The 12,969-nt window shown below is 53.7% G+C and overlaps 4 protein-coding genes across 4 annotated transcripts; 2 read left to right on the top strand and 2 right to left on the bottom strand.

The window, feature by feature from the left end:
* Positions 1-452: 452 nt before the first annotated feature.
* On the top strand, positions 453-2,039 carry J4E93_008969 (uncharacterized protein; the record flags this gene model as incomplete). Its single annotated transcript, XM_049346865.1, has 1 exon — positions 453-2,039. The coding sequence occupies one exon, from the start codon at positions 453-455 to the stop codon at positions 2,037-2,039; it is 1,587 nt and encodes a 528-aa protein (XP_049195820.1).
* Positions 2,040-2,421: 382 nt separating this feature from the next.
* J4E93_008968 (uncharacterized protein) lies at positions 2,422-3,511 on the bottom strand (the record flags this gene model as incomplete). Its single annotated transcript, XM_049346864.1, has 4 exons — positions 2,422-2,829; positions 2,884-3,236; positions 3,295-3,412; positions 3,464-3,511. 4 exons carry the CDS (start codon positions 3,509-3,511, stop codon positions 2,422-2,424), a joined length of 927 nt encoding a protein of 308 aa, XP_049195819.1.
* Positions 3,512-3,987: 476 nt separating this feature from the next.
* On the bottom strand, positions 3,988-4,787 carry J4E93_008967 (uncharacterized protein; the record flags this gene model as incomplete). The annotated part of the gene is made up of 2 exons (XM_049346863.1): positions 3,988-4,364; positions 4,412-4,787. The coding sequence occupies 2 exons, from the start codon at positions 4,785-4,787 to the stop codon at positions 3,988-3,990; spliced, it is 753 nt and encodes a 250-aa protein (XP_049195818.1).
* A 5,952-nt stretch (positions 4,788-10,739) lies between these two features.
* Positions 10,740-12,963, top strand: J4E93_008966 (uncharacterized protein; the record flags this gene model as incomplete). The annotated part of the gene is made up of 5 exons (XM_049346862.1): positions 10,740-11,075; positions 11,130-11,614; positions 11,665-11,909; positions 11,968-12,575; positions 12,640-12,963. The coding sequence occupies 5 exons, from the start codon at positions 10,740-10,742 to the stop codon at positions 12,961-12,963; spliced, it is 1,998 nt and encodes a 665-aa protein (XP_049195817.1).
* Between the last annotated feature and the right edge of the window lie 6 nt (positions 12,964-12,969).

Here is a 12,969-nt window from a genome sequence, read left to right as displayed (position 1 = left end):
ACGTTCAGTCTACGGAGCCTGCTCACCCAGGCTGCGATCAGGATGCGGCAAGTCTTGTTTGGGAAGTCTATCTTGGTGTTTGGGAAACAAATTCGAGAAGCTCCCCGCCTGACAGCTCGGACCTCCGAGACACGAGACAGTGATTCTGGGGCACCTTGTTGGCAGTTGACATATACTGCGCATAGGATGATCAAGTGTGTGTCATCTGTCTAGCGTGTAATTGAGTATGGTCTCTCCACAGAAGCACTGTTATGGGCGTGTCTGATCATGGCCCCGGCGTGTCTGGAGAAGGCGTCGCGCGCATCGGCTACTCCCACGCCTTCCCCAGCCAACCTCGGTCCGTCGCAACTCGAGCCTCGTCTCCCCATCACGCTGTCACGTTGCAGCCACACCCAGCTATCTCGCGCCATCGCCAACCACGCCCGTGACATCGACCCTCCCAATGCTCCCAAATGCCCTCCGCAGACTTCGCCGCCGCCCAGCAACGCATAGCAGCCCGCCGCGCTCAACGCGCCCTTCAGCAGCGCAATCACCATGAGCCGCCGCCATCAACCGCACAACGCGCCCTCTCGCGCCTGCCCTTCCCCTTCAGCAGCGTCTCCTCGACCGGATTCAGCGTCTGGGACGCGATAAAAGGGCGGTCGGGAACACGGCCAGAGTTCCGCGTCGGCCAAGTCGATGCCGAACTCCTCGATGAGGAACTCCTTACCCTGATGAAGGATCAAGTCGGCGAGGGCTTGAAGTACTTCGGGAGCCATATCACAGACCATTACTCACCCGAGATATTGCTGGCATTGAGGGCTGTGCTGTGGAAGCTGAGCATTTGGGACCAGAACGCGAGTTATGGCGCGCATCTACAGGGGCTGAGGTACACGGATGCGCGGAGTAGTGCGCCGAATCGCCCACCACCTAAGCCGTGGCAGAAGATCGCATATGGAGCCGTTACAGTGGGAGGGCGATACGCGTGGACGAAGTGGGAGGAGTACCTTCTATCCGCTTCAGAAGACTACACCCGGCCCGAGAGCGCAAGATTGAAGCTTCTGGGACGATTGAGCGAACTGGCCGGAAATGCACACGATGTCCTCGGTCTCGCCGGTTTCCTCGTCTTCCTCGTCGACGGCCGGTATAGAACGATAACCGACCGCCTCCTCCGTCTACGCCTGACACCAACCTCGCACTCCACATCACGCGAAGTCAGTTTCGAATACCTCAACCGCCAACTCGTCTGGCACGCCTTCACCGAGTTCCTCCTCTTCCTCCTCCCCCTCGTCGGAATCTCGCGCTGGCGCCGCATCCTAAGCCGCACATTCAAGAAGCTACGCACGACCGTCCTCTCCCTCCTCGGCCGCTCGAAGCCCGCCAACGACGAAGACGACGACGAGACCAAAGCAGCCGGCGAACTCGGCTTCCTACCCGAACGCACCTGCGCAATCTGCTACCGCGACCAAAACCCCACAACCACCACCGAAGCCGACATCCTCACTTCCTCGGCTGGCGGCGGCGGCGTCGTCGGCTCCGCAACAACCGACATCACCAACCCCTACGAAACCATCCCCTGCGGCTGCATATACTGCTTCGCCTGCATCGCGCAACGCATCGCAAACGAAGAAGGCGAAGGCTGGACGTGCCTCCGCTGCGGCGAGACAGTCAAGGAATGCAAGCCCTGGAACGGCGATGTCATTGAAGAACAGCCCCGTCGTGTTGAGCAGACCGAAGTCCACGAGCGACCCAGTACAGCCAAGTCTGTTGGTTTCGCTACTGCGGGCGATGAGCTGGATGAAAAGGCGCTGCTGAGGGAGGTCGATCCTATGCCGGAGATGGAGGATGCCGCGGACACAACGCAAGAGGATGAGGAGGGCATAATGGGTACGACGCATACGCGCGGTCTGGATCTCGGGGAGTCGTTGTTCACCGAGAGTTCAGAGTGGGCGCGTGCTAGTGAAGATCGTAGCAGCGATGATGGGCAGAGCGAGGAGTACACTGAAGATAGTGAAGAGGAAGAGGAGGGTGATCAGTCGGGCTTTTACGACCGACGATAAGGCTTGGGAGTGTTGGTTTGGTTAGGTTGGGGCTACACGACTGTTGTATAATTACTGGATGCGTTGAATTGCAAGATACCCTGATTTCTCAAGCTTGGTTTGTTCCATTGTGCTATGCTATCAAGTGTCTTTGAGCCATCGTGCGACCAGTCCATAATTGGACCTGACTTGATCGTTTGGTGAGGTAATCGCTCGTAGATGTCAGCAAAGCCAGAGTCTTTCGCGCCGCAACGCCTTGATTGATGCGGTCCGTCCTGCATCGTGTAGCATCTGTCGGCTCTTGCCCTTGCGCTGGCCTCAAGGCCCCTAAGCATAATTGCCAACGTGCATAGTCGCAACTTGGCCTTCTCTCGTTATACACAGCAAACCGCCCATTGTCTCATCATGTCCGCATGAAATCCGCAAATCTCGGCAGCGCTGCCATCTTCTCCTCGGGACTTGTCGTCTCGGCGAAGAAGATGAGGCGCTGGTTCCTGTCCTTTTTGCTCTTCTTCTCTTCTTTTGGCGCGGCCTCCTTGGTCACCTCGTTGATCAGATCGTCGACAGAGTTGGATATGTCGCCGTTCTGACCGGGTGGGTATGCACCGGGTGGTGGAGCGCCAAAACCGGGTCGAGGAGGTAACGCGCCAGGTTGACCGGGTATGCTGCCAGGTCGTGGGGGCATGCCACCGTTGGCGGGCGAGAAAGGCTGAGGGACGCCTTGAGGAGGGTATGCGGGCGCACCGGGTGGGAAGGCCACGGGAGCGCCAGGGGGTGGTACGCCGTACGGTGTCTGAGCAACTGGCGGTGTCTGTGGATATGTTAGTCCCATATTCTGTCTCTGCCCAAGATCTCGAATACATACAGCAGTCTGTACTGGCTCCACTGGCGCGGGTAGAACGCCGTTCTTCCTATCTTCCCTAAACTGGGCCGCCCTCTTCTCAATCTCCTCCAGACTCTCGTTTATCTTCGGCCTCTTGTTCGGTGCAGCTTGGCCATTGACGTACGCTCCACGCATGGGATTACCGGTAATTCGTGCGCGCTCTTGCTCCTCGGCGAAATGTGCTTGGGTGACTTGCTGGTTGTGCTGGTCTATTATCTCGGCGGGGACACCTTCCATACCGAAGATCTCCAGCTCGAGACCTTGACGGCCGGGGTTGGCATTTTCAACGTGAGTGAGCGTCTCCTTGTGGACTTGGTTCATGTGCACGGAGAGACCTGTGAAGCTGTCAGAATCGCTTGTACTGTATGCGGGTTCGACTCGAACAGTGCGTACCTCCGGCAGTATTTAACCGTCTTCCACAGCGGTCGCATTTGAAATGTTTTGCCTTTTGGTGAGAGATGAGAATCTTAAGGTCGTCGAAGTCGCGCTCGCAGTAGTAACACCATGGTCGCTGCAGACGTCAGTATGGGCGCTGAATGCGATTTGGGTGCGCATATCGTACCTCGAGCTTCTGGTTCAAATCCGGATATCTTCTGCGTTTCTTCGTCATCGTTGCGATTGGTAGGAGGGAAGTGGGGAAGGCGTGGTCGCGCTCGCGGTCGGTCGAAGTGAAGCTCAGGGCTCGCGGTTCCTCGAGAGCTAGCCTAGCGCGGTGGTCCATGCGGCGAACATCTCAACTTTTCTTCCCGATCACCCACTTTCACCCACAACACCACAATGACAGACATCACATTCCTCTGATGTGAGGACGAAACCATGTCGCCATGTCATTCTAGATACATCCATTCACTATAGGACGCAACCCGCACACCAGCCACTTGAGTCTTCGACACTTTTACGAGTCCCTTTCGGGGGAGCATCCCACAGCTTTGCGTCTTGCTCAGCTGTGGTGTATGCGGCTGTACGTCAGTACGTGCATTCTTCGTCTGACGAAGTCCGTTGCAAGAACAAATAAAAAGGTCCTTCATAGTTCACACTTCCTCGCTCTTCGGAGAAATCCTACGAAGAGTGTGACTCCTTGGCTACCTACATATCTCCTTGCTCCACCAGAGCCATCAAGCTGAAGTTGGGGTTCTCGTCTTCGCTTGCCATCATGTCACGAATAACGCCAAGGCATCTCTCAGAGAGAACGTCCTCGTGTGTTGTGAGCGCCCCAAGGTCTATCGGACGCTTGCGGTCGCCGTCGAGTTGATAAAGATGATTGTCTTTAGCTGATTTGACAAAGGCGATGTAGTGGTAGTCTACTTCGTCTTCTGCATTGAGGGGCGCTTCAGTATCACCCTTGCTTGCTACTCCAGCATATGCCCGCTCGAGACCATCGTTCTTCTCCAATGCCTTTGCCAGCTCGTCTAAATCAGGCGTCAGACTGGCATCGAGTAATTGGGTAACGATCGAGTCGCTGTCTGACCGATATCAGCACGGTCATCTATTAGGGTCATGGCTATCATACCGATCCTCCGTCGCGCCTCGCCATTGCAGACAGCATGCAGTATTGCATAAAGGCCGCATGCGTTATTGATGGTCTGCTTGAAGAAGATCACATCACCAGCGCCCCTGGAGTTTCGAAACTCCTCAAGTTTAGCGTCCTCGTCTTGAACTCGCTTTTCATAGTCGTCCGTTGTCGGAAATACCAGTATCAATGCAAAGGCTGGACGCGTGAGAAAGCCAAGCAGTTCTGGGTCATCCAAAGAGAGCACATCCTCGAAGACTAATGAGGTGGATAGGCCGAGCTTATGCGCGAGCTCGGTGAAGACGTCTGGATCTGACTCGAGAGGAATGAAGTGTTTGTTGTATGTCTGTACGCATTCTGCATCTGCAGTGGTCATTGTTGACAGAGGCGTGTTGATGTGATTTTCTTGCTGTTATGCCAGATGTACTTGCCACTTGAGAGTCGAAGCTGAGCGTCGCGCCTGCTTCGTTGGCTACGCTAACCGAGTTGGGTCAGCTCATACTAAACTTCCAGTTGTACACGAACACGCATTCTGGTGGTACAACTACCTCATTGTATCACTAGACTTGCATTTCCTTTTCATTACATACTCGCACATTCCAAACAATACTCGAGCCAGGAGCAGATTACAAATACGCGCAGGTCCTCTCCAACATTTTGACTTCTCTAGCTCAATACTAACATCCCGTCTTGATCTTCAACACCCTCCTCTGGATCTCGTCGTCTCACAGGCATGTTGCATGGCAATTATTCTCTCAATCCAACAACTACTGAGTACACCCGTAACACTGGTCCTTATAGCAGTATTTGTATCCTTTGCAGTATTCGTTGGTGTTACATTCAATGTAGTTGTAGCCACTGGGGTCCCATGTAGCCCAGCACCAGTCCCCTCCTGCAGTACACTACGAGAATTATTAGTACCTTGGTATCGCTCAAACAGCCGGAAGTCCCATGAGGAGCAGACGTACCTTGAACCAGCAAGAGCCCTGGGAACATCCATAGTTCGTGTCCGCACAAGTCTTGAGGCTCGAATCTTCGAAGAGGTTTTGCGTGATCGTGATGCTGATGTCTCGAGGGCGGTGCCTATTAGATATCCTGCCTGGGGCTTCGTCTTCGATCATGGATCGGTCTTCGATGATGGCTCGGGGTGCGCATGCTGCGAGTCGGGCATACATGGCTGTGGTGACGAGTGCGAGGGTGAACTTCATGTTGGTGATGAGCAAGTTGGAGATGTTTGGTTGTGCTGATTAAGAGTTTTGTGAAGAGGACAGCACTGACCTGCGATGTGTTTAAATACCACTGCTGAAAACTATTTCCGGATATACGTTATCGTGGTGGCGGTATCTTGGACAGCAGTACAATATCGACACTGCGTTGTCACGAAACACTGCAGTATATCAAAGCTCGAGTCTTCGGATTGAAACCACAGTAGAGCGAGTGGTCACAGACTCACTGGAGCGTCTGAGCCGGCTTCCCTGTATTTACGTAAAAGTGAACGTTGAAAATGCTCAATGCAATGAGACCAACAGACATCTCCACTGCCGTACTCGAGTTCACGATCTTATGGCTGCCGCTGTGCGTGGCAAAGCAGACATATCAATGGATTGCCCAGGTGGCGCCCGATCTGTCCAACCGTGGCTGTGTCGTGCATGCATGAGTTTACCGCCCTTGCAAAGGGATGACCTGTAGCACCCGAACAACACCGACTGTTGATCTCCGAACAAGAGCGATTCCAATAGCTTCGGGTGACTGCAGTGGCTTTTAACTAGTTTGTGGTAGACCACTAGTTTTCGTTCCCGGAGTTATTGTGAACCGATCATGGACACTTGACGATGTACATTTAGGGAAACATCGTGATGGTGGGTAGGAAATAATAAGACACACTGAATTGATCATAGAACTTCATAGTTTAAACTGTTCAACGAGCCACTTGCCATCCTGTGAGCCAAAAAGAAGGACCAGCCAAACAGTAGGCAAGAAGCTCAGTCATAGATCAAAATTGTACAAGCTGCGCGGCTTATCACTTGTCAGCGCAGCCATCAGGGCAACTTCCTCCCGCGCAAGCAACTGCAACCAAGGGGCAATCAGCAGCAGTGTCACATGTGGCAGAAGCACCCTTGGAATCTCGCCCCCAGCACCAATCCCCAGCACACGAACACTAAGGCATGTATCAGCATCTCAACGATATGTATCTTCCTTGGAGACGTTGGAATGAACTGACCTTCCTCCAGCAATATCCTTCTTCGCAGCCAAAGTCATCTGTGACACAATACCCCGCTGATGAATCATGGAATGGGGAGTACGCGATGTTGATCGTGACGCTGAGCTGTTGCTGTGGGCGGATCGAAAGAGGTTTGTCGGTGCCTGTGAGAACGTGTTGGGGCATACCACTACCAAGGCGGGTGTGTAGTCCCATTAGAAGAAAGCTCAAGATAGTGTTCTTCATGGCGAATGATGTTGTGGTTGTGAGTGAGGGATGGAGATAAAGGGAGAAGATTGGAGATTGCGAGCAGGCAAGTTATACTGTTTCGCGTGCTACAAGGCATTATGGTCTTACGTAGACCAGTGGCTTCGTGGTTCTCGTGGTGCAGGCGCCTCGTGGTATGAGGCGAGCTACGCAGACTTCTTGAGGTCGGGAGATGTCATTGTACGCGGAAGTTGAGGGGAAGAGTGTGGGGAAGGTTATGCTGGAGTTTGGGCAGATCGCGAAAGACATTCACGGATACAATCGCGGATCTGAAGAAACATGTTATTTCGTTATGCCGTTGGCAGTGTAGACATCTCGGCTCACTTTGCGTGGGAGGGAGATGCGGAGCGGAGCTGGTGGAAAGAAGTCAGTGCTTGGGAGGCGCGATGTAAGGAGCCGAGGATTGCGCAAGGGGTTGGGTGTTCGATAGCGAGGGTGAGTGGTTCGTCACAGCGGAACTTTGAAAGGTTTGCCCGATGTGAGTAGATTTATATCGCACGAGACCGAGATGTATTGATTGCAGCTTTAGCTGCATGTTGCAATTCGTCAAAGGATCCTGTGGTCTCGATGTTGGAAGACACGGCTTCTGATTGGCCCACTGAGCTCTGCTCCCGGCCGTCGGATGTATGCCAAGATGGCAGTACTCCTGCATCAAGTTAGGGTCGTAATGAAGGAGCAAGAGCGTAGAAAAGCCGGCGCGTATTCAGGCAGGACCTACCCAAGGACCTCTATGTCTCTCAGTATGTACCCTTCCGCCAAGTAAGCATTGCGCAAGGGATAAGTACACCTGCACTGAAGCTGTACCTCTTTAGCTCCGCTCAAGGGTCGTCGGAAGAAGTCCAAGGCACCGTGTAAGTTGCCAAAATTGAGTCAAGTTTAGATATAGAGTGCTCGAGCCTTCCGCATCGCGCACGCAATCGTAACTTTGCCATGCGATTGCAGCAGCATTCCAGGCTAGCTAACGCAACTGAAGCACCTTGGGAAAGCTAAATCGCGAAACTGCAGGCGTCCGGCGTAGACATATTACAAATACAAAGGTGCAGACATCTCGGCTCCCATCCCATTAATAGTTCTGACGTGGAACCCCGCGCTGCTACTTCCTATTTGGGTAAGCACTTCCCATGTGTATATCCGTTAGTATACCCCACTCCTTCCAAGGTTACCAACAAACTCAACCCCGCCCCTCTTCCGTACCAAACTTTTGACGGGAACTCCCGTCGCGACTAATCCGATGGGGCGTTTCAGACGTCTCCTGTCTCGTTTGTCCTGCGGGATCTTCCACATTAAACCCAAATACTCAAAGATACCTCGTCCGGATCCTGCAATGGCGACAAAAGTCCACGAATACAAACTCCCTCCTACAGCTCTCATTCCTAACTCACCATACCCGCTGCTCCACTATCCCGGTCTTCTCTATGATATGGTGACCTCACCGAACTTCAAAACAAGAGAGATTCTCGACCTTTATGCATCGAATGGCTGGCAAACACAATGGATAGCGCAGTACGGAATGGACATACAATCGCACTACCACTCCACTACCCACGAAGCCATGACCGTTATCTCAGGCGAAGGCGCATGGATCCGTTTCGGCGTCGCTGACTCCCCGTCTTGGTCGCAGGGGAAATACGAACCGGGTGAAAGAGGAGATGGAGAGGTTGGTGGCGTGGATATCAAAGCGGAACTGGGCGATGTCTTCATCATCCCAGCGGGGGTTAGCCACAAAACCTTTTTGCCGCGACCGCGGAACGAGGAATTGGCGTTTCACCAACCGAAGGATGTAGAGGAGGGGAGAGCGGCGGAGATTGATGCGGAGAAGGAGGCGGAGAGGAGGCGTTTTTTTGAGAGTGTGGATATCAGTGGCGGGAAGTTTATGATGATGGGTGCGTATCCTTATGGCGGGGTTTGGGACTTCGCTGTTGGGGGTGAGCATGACGGGAAAGAGGGGGAGGTGTGGAAGGTGGGCATACCGGAGAAGGATCCCGTGTTGGGAGATAGCGATGAGGGGTTGAGGGGGCTGTGGGAGGGTGTGGAGGAGGCTGGTGGTAGGGTGGTGATGGGATTGAGAGAGTTGGGGTTTGGAGTTTGAGGTATGATTGAGTGTGAGGTAACGACCGAAACGATCTCTTACACAGTTCTTCTCATTTTCACGAGGACAGCTTCCTCCTTCATTCCCGTAGTCTCGATACCAGGTTGATCTTATTGTTGTTACACTCCAACCACGCGCGTTTCTTCGAAGTTGAGCATGAGCGGTAATGCCAAATCCATCTCCAGCAACGAAATGAGGTGCGACGCGTCTACTACTATATTCAGATACGCCATATCTTTGCAACAGGTAGGTTTTAGAACGAGCCTAGGTGTGGTCATGAAGTTCTCCGCCGCACGATCATTCCGAGACGGGTCCGACATCCCCGAAATCGGCGCTAGCCTCCACTCACGCCCGCGCGCCCTACGAGTGATTCATCAAGATCCATCCTATATAACAAATGGTGGTGCCCCTAACGCTCACAGTTTCGCGTCTCTTATGCGCTCGAGACAGCTTGTCCATTGAGCTTCCCTTTCGTGACCGCGACATTTCCACAAGGACTTACGTAGGCACGATGCTGCCTCTCCTACGCCCCTTCCAAACACCCAGGCACGAGCCGGCACCGGTTTAGCGCAATACAGCAAGAGGAGGCACACAGCACCATGACAGTTTAAGACCCACTGTAGACCACTCCCGCTTCTAGGAGATGTTCACAAGGAGCGACGCCTTGCGAAAACCATCAACATGCCGCAGATAACCGCCGAATTGCGACCATAGCCAAGCGACCGAGTCCGTATCATCATTATCAACGCCAACACCTTCTTGTTCCACCACCAAAGAGCCATACCAACACGTACAATCGTCGGAGCGACCTTACGCCCGACCCAGAACACTGGGCATCCAAGCCGCCAAGGCAGTGATGTGCCGCATAGCCGGACGCCCGCTGACGATAATGATCTCTCCGCGTAACCATAATCTCAGTTGGCTGACGGCCAAAAGTTCAGGTAGATCTGGAAGGCGACGGGTGGAACATGGTCCTAGTGGAGGAATTTACATCGCTCGGGACGTGTGTTGCCAGCGAAAAGACACCCGGACACAGCAACATTACAGATGTATAGATGCACCTGCTGTCACGTGTGTGGCCCTTAACCCACGCCGAGACGACTGCGCTTAAAACCAAGACATATTGGACCCCTCGTGGCTGACGGCCAACTCTGGTCCCACTCCCAGTGTATGGACGGATCCCGAGCATTACCCCAGACCTGGAAGCATAGCTCTGTCGCGTGCGCGAGCTTTAACGCGCGCCAAGATCAGTACACCAAATTCCAAGGCTGACTGGTATGGCCCGACGATACGACTACCCCTCGTGGCTGAGGCACCAACACAGGTCCAGCGCCATGTCCGAGATGCATGCACGCCTGGTTCGGAATCGGCAGTGGTGTTGAGGACTCAGGATTCGTCCAACCAACGAATGCAACTCTGCTGATCACCCAAGACCCGTTGTACCCGAGTAGTAGGGTACGACCAAGCTAGCTGAGCCTCTGCGCAGGATCTGGGGAAGCCTTGGATGTGAGCGCCACACTACTAGTGCTGTTTGTAGAAGGAAGGTGGGCGATTGCTTGGGCTGGGCACATGCTTGGAGAGATAGGATGTGTGGCACGACAACCTGGCTGTAGGAATCTATATACCGGGATCTGACTGCGCGAATCTTGGGGTTCGACTTCACGTTCGTCCTCGCAGCTCACTTCTTAGGGCCGTGAATTGACTCGTCTCTCTTCCAGGAGCGACCAACTCCTCTTTTCACATTCTCTACTTGCCTACGCCCATCCGTCAAGATGGCTGCAATCAAGAATATCCTCATGAAGCTCTCGCCTGCGGCGAAGAAGAGCGAAGATGGACGCGACATGTTCTCGAACCGCATCCAATTCGTTCTCTGTGCCATGGGCGGTGCTGTTGGTCTCGGCAACCTGTTGCGCTTCCCATCCGTCGTGTACAACAACTACGGTCTCCAGTTCTTCATCCCGTACCTGATCGCGCTCTTCTTCGTCGCTTTGCCAGTCCTGGTCCTCGAGATCTCCCTCGGAAGCGTTTACCGTGGTGGCCCGGTTCTCGCGTGGCACAGCAACAACAAGCGCGCCAAAGGCATTGGTCTAGCGGTCGTCTTCAATGGCGTAAGTGAGATGGACTTGCAATGATGAAGAAAGAGCGCTGACTAGCTATCACAGTACGTTGTTGTTACCTACTACGTTCCCCTCCTAGCATGGATCATGAAGTACTTCTCCCGCAGTTTTCAAAGCCCCCTGCCATGGAAAGACCAGGACCTCAGCGAATACTTCGCCAACGTCATCGTTGCCAACACGGACGCAGCTTCAACTGGTAGCTTCAATCCCGATGGCAGCGTCGCTTCGTACACTCAATACGTCGGGACTGGTATGCTCGGAGAGACGGCAGGTTGGGCCATCTTCACCTGGTTCGTCACCTGGTTGTGCGTCTTTAGGGGTGTCGGTATGACCGGGCGCGTAATCTACGTTACTATGGGTCTCCCGCTCGTTCTCATCATCATCCTCATCGGCCGTGGAGTTTCGCTGCCTAATGCTGGAGAGGGTATTAAGCTTTACTTCGCAACATGGCGCACGAGTGCACTTGAGAGCCCTCAGATTTGGCAAGCGGCTTTTGGTCAGATCTTCTTCTCTATCGGTGTTGGCTTCGGGTATGTTCGATTGCCCATCTCTGAAAAGAAGCATACTGACGTGTCTCTAGATACTTTACATCGTGGGCGTCTTACTGCTCGGCGCACTCCAATGCCGTACAAGATGCCCTTATCATTGCCTTCAGTAACTCTGCCGTTGAGGTCATCGCTGCCTTCTCGGTCTTTGGTGTTATCGGCTATCTGGAAATCGACCCTTCGAGCGGCACGCAGCTCGGTACCTTCGTTACAGGTTTCATCACGTATCCTGAGGCTCTTGCTCAAATGCCTGGTGCGCCATTCTGGTCTGTCGTCTTTTGTAAGTCTATGTCTGATATAACCCATCTGAAAACACATGCTGATCGTTCCTGGCGCAGTCTTCACTCTCTTCCTCCTTGGTCTCACATCCGCCTTCTCCCTCCTCGAAGTCATGACCACCCTCATCATGGACACGAATTGGGGCCGCAAACTTCCTCGCTGGGCTGTCTGCACTATTGTCACTATCATCTCTGCTCTCATTTCCCTGATCTATTGCACTGAGTTTGGTCTGCAAGCTTTGGATGCAGTCGACACCTACGTCAACGATGTCGCCCTCTTCTTCACAGTCTGGTGCGAGACCTTCGCCGCAACATCCCTCTACCGCTGCCGCGACGTCGCCAACCAGGTCGGCTGGCCCGCATACCTCATCTTCACCATCGGGTTCGGTGTCGCTCAGGGTCTCGGTATCCGCGTCGCGTACGGGTCAACCCCCGGAACTGGTGCTGGTGTCGGTTTCGCCTTCTTCATCCTCGCCTCTCTCATCGCTGTCTTCGCAGCCCGGACACCCGCCATCCCCGGCCCACGCTTCTTCGGTAAGAGCGCGTTCATGAGCCGCTTCTGGTGGGTTGCCTTCTACCCTGGACACCAGCTCATCAGGGATCTGAATGTGACTATTGGCGTGGGGAAGAACTGGAGCATTCCCTTTTACTGGGCTGTAATTATGAAGGTATGTTCATATCGTGTTTCCCCACATTTATTCCTTCCATATCGCTGACCTTTTACCCTCACAGTACATCTCCGGCCCCATCCTCGCCATTGTCCTCTCGTTCGCCTACCCCAAGTTCACTACCCAGCACATGTACGACCCCATCATGATCTACGGCTTCAGCATCGTCCATCTCGTCGTACCAACCATTGTTCTTGGTCTACTGATGCCATCGTGGTTCAACTGGATCATCCCATCTGAGAAGGTTCTTCTCGGTGACAAGCCAGTTGCGCCTTTGGAGACGATTGACAATACAAACGCGATCTTGAGGATAGCCAGCGAAGAGACTGGAGCTGCACCGCCGTACGAAGAACCTAAGATGATGGAGGCGAAGTCGACGAAGGTTTGAGCGGAC

Source organism: Alternaria ventricosa (assembly GCF_023758065.1).
Source record: "Alternaria ventricosa strain BMP 2768 chromosome Unknown scaffold_19, whole genome shotgun sequence".
Taxonomy (NCBI): Eukaryota; Fungi; Ascomycota; class Dothideomycetes; order Pleosporales; family Pleosporaceae; genus Alternaria; species Alternaria ventricosa.
Note: the sequence above shows the minus strand (reverse complement) of the source record. Positions and strands in the feature narration are given on the sequence as shown.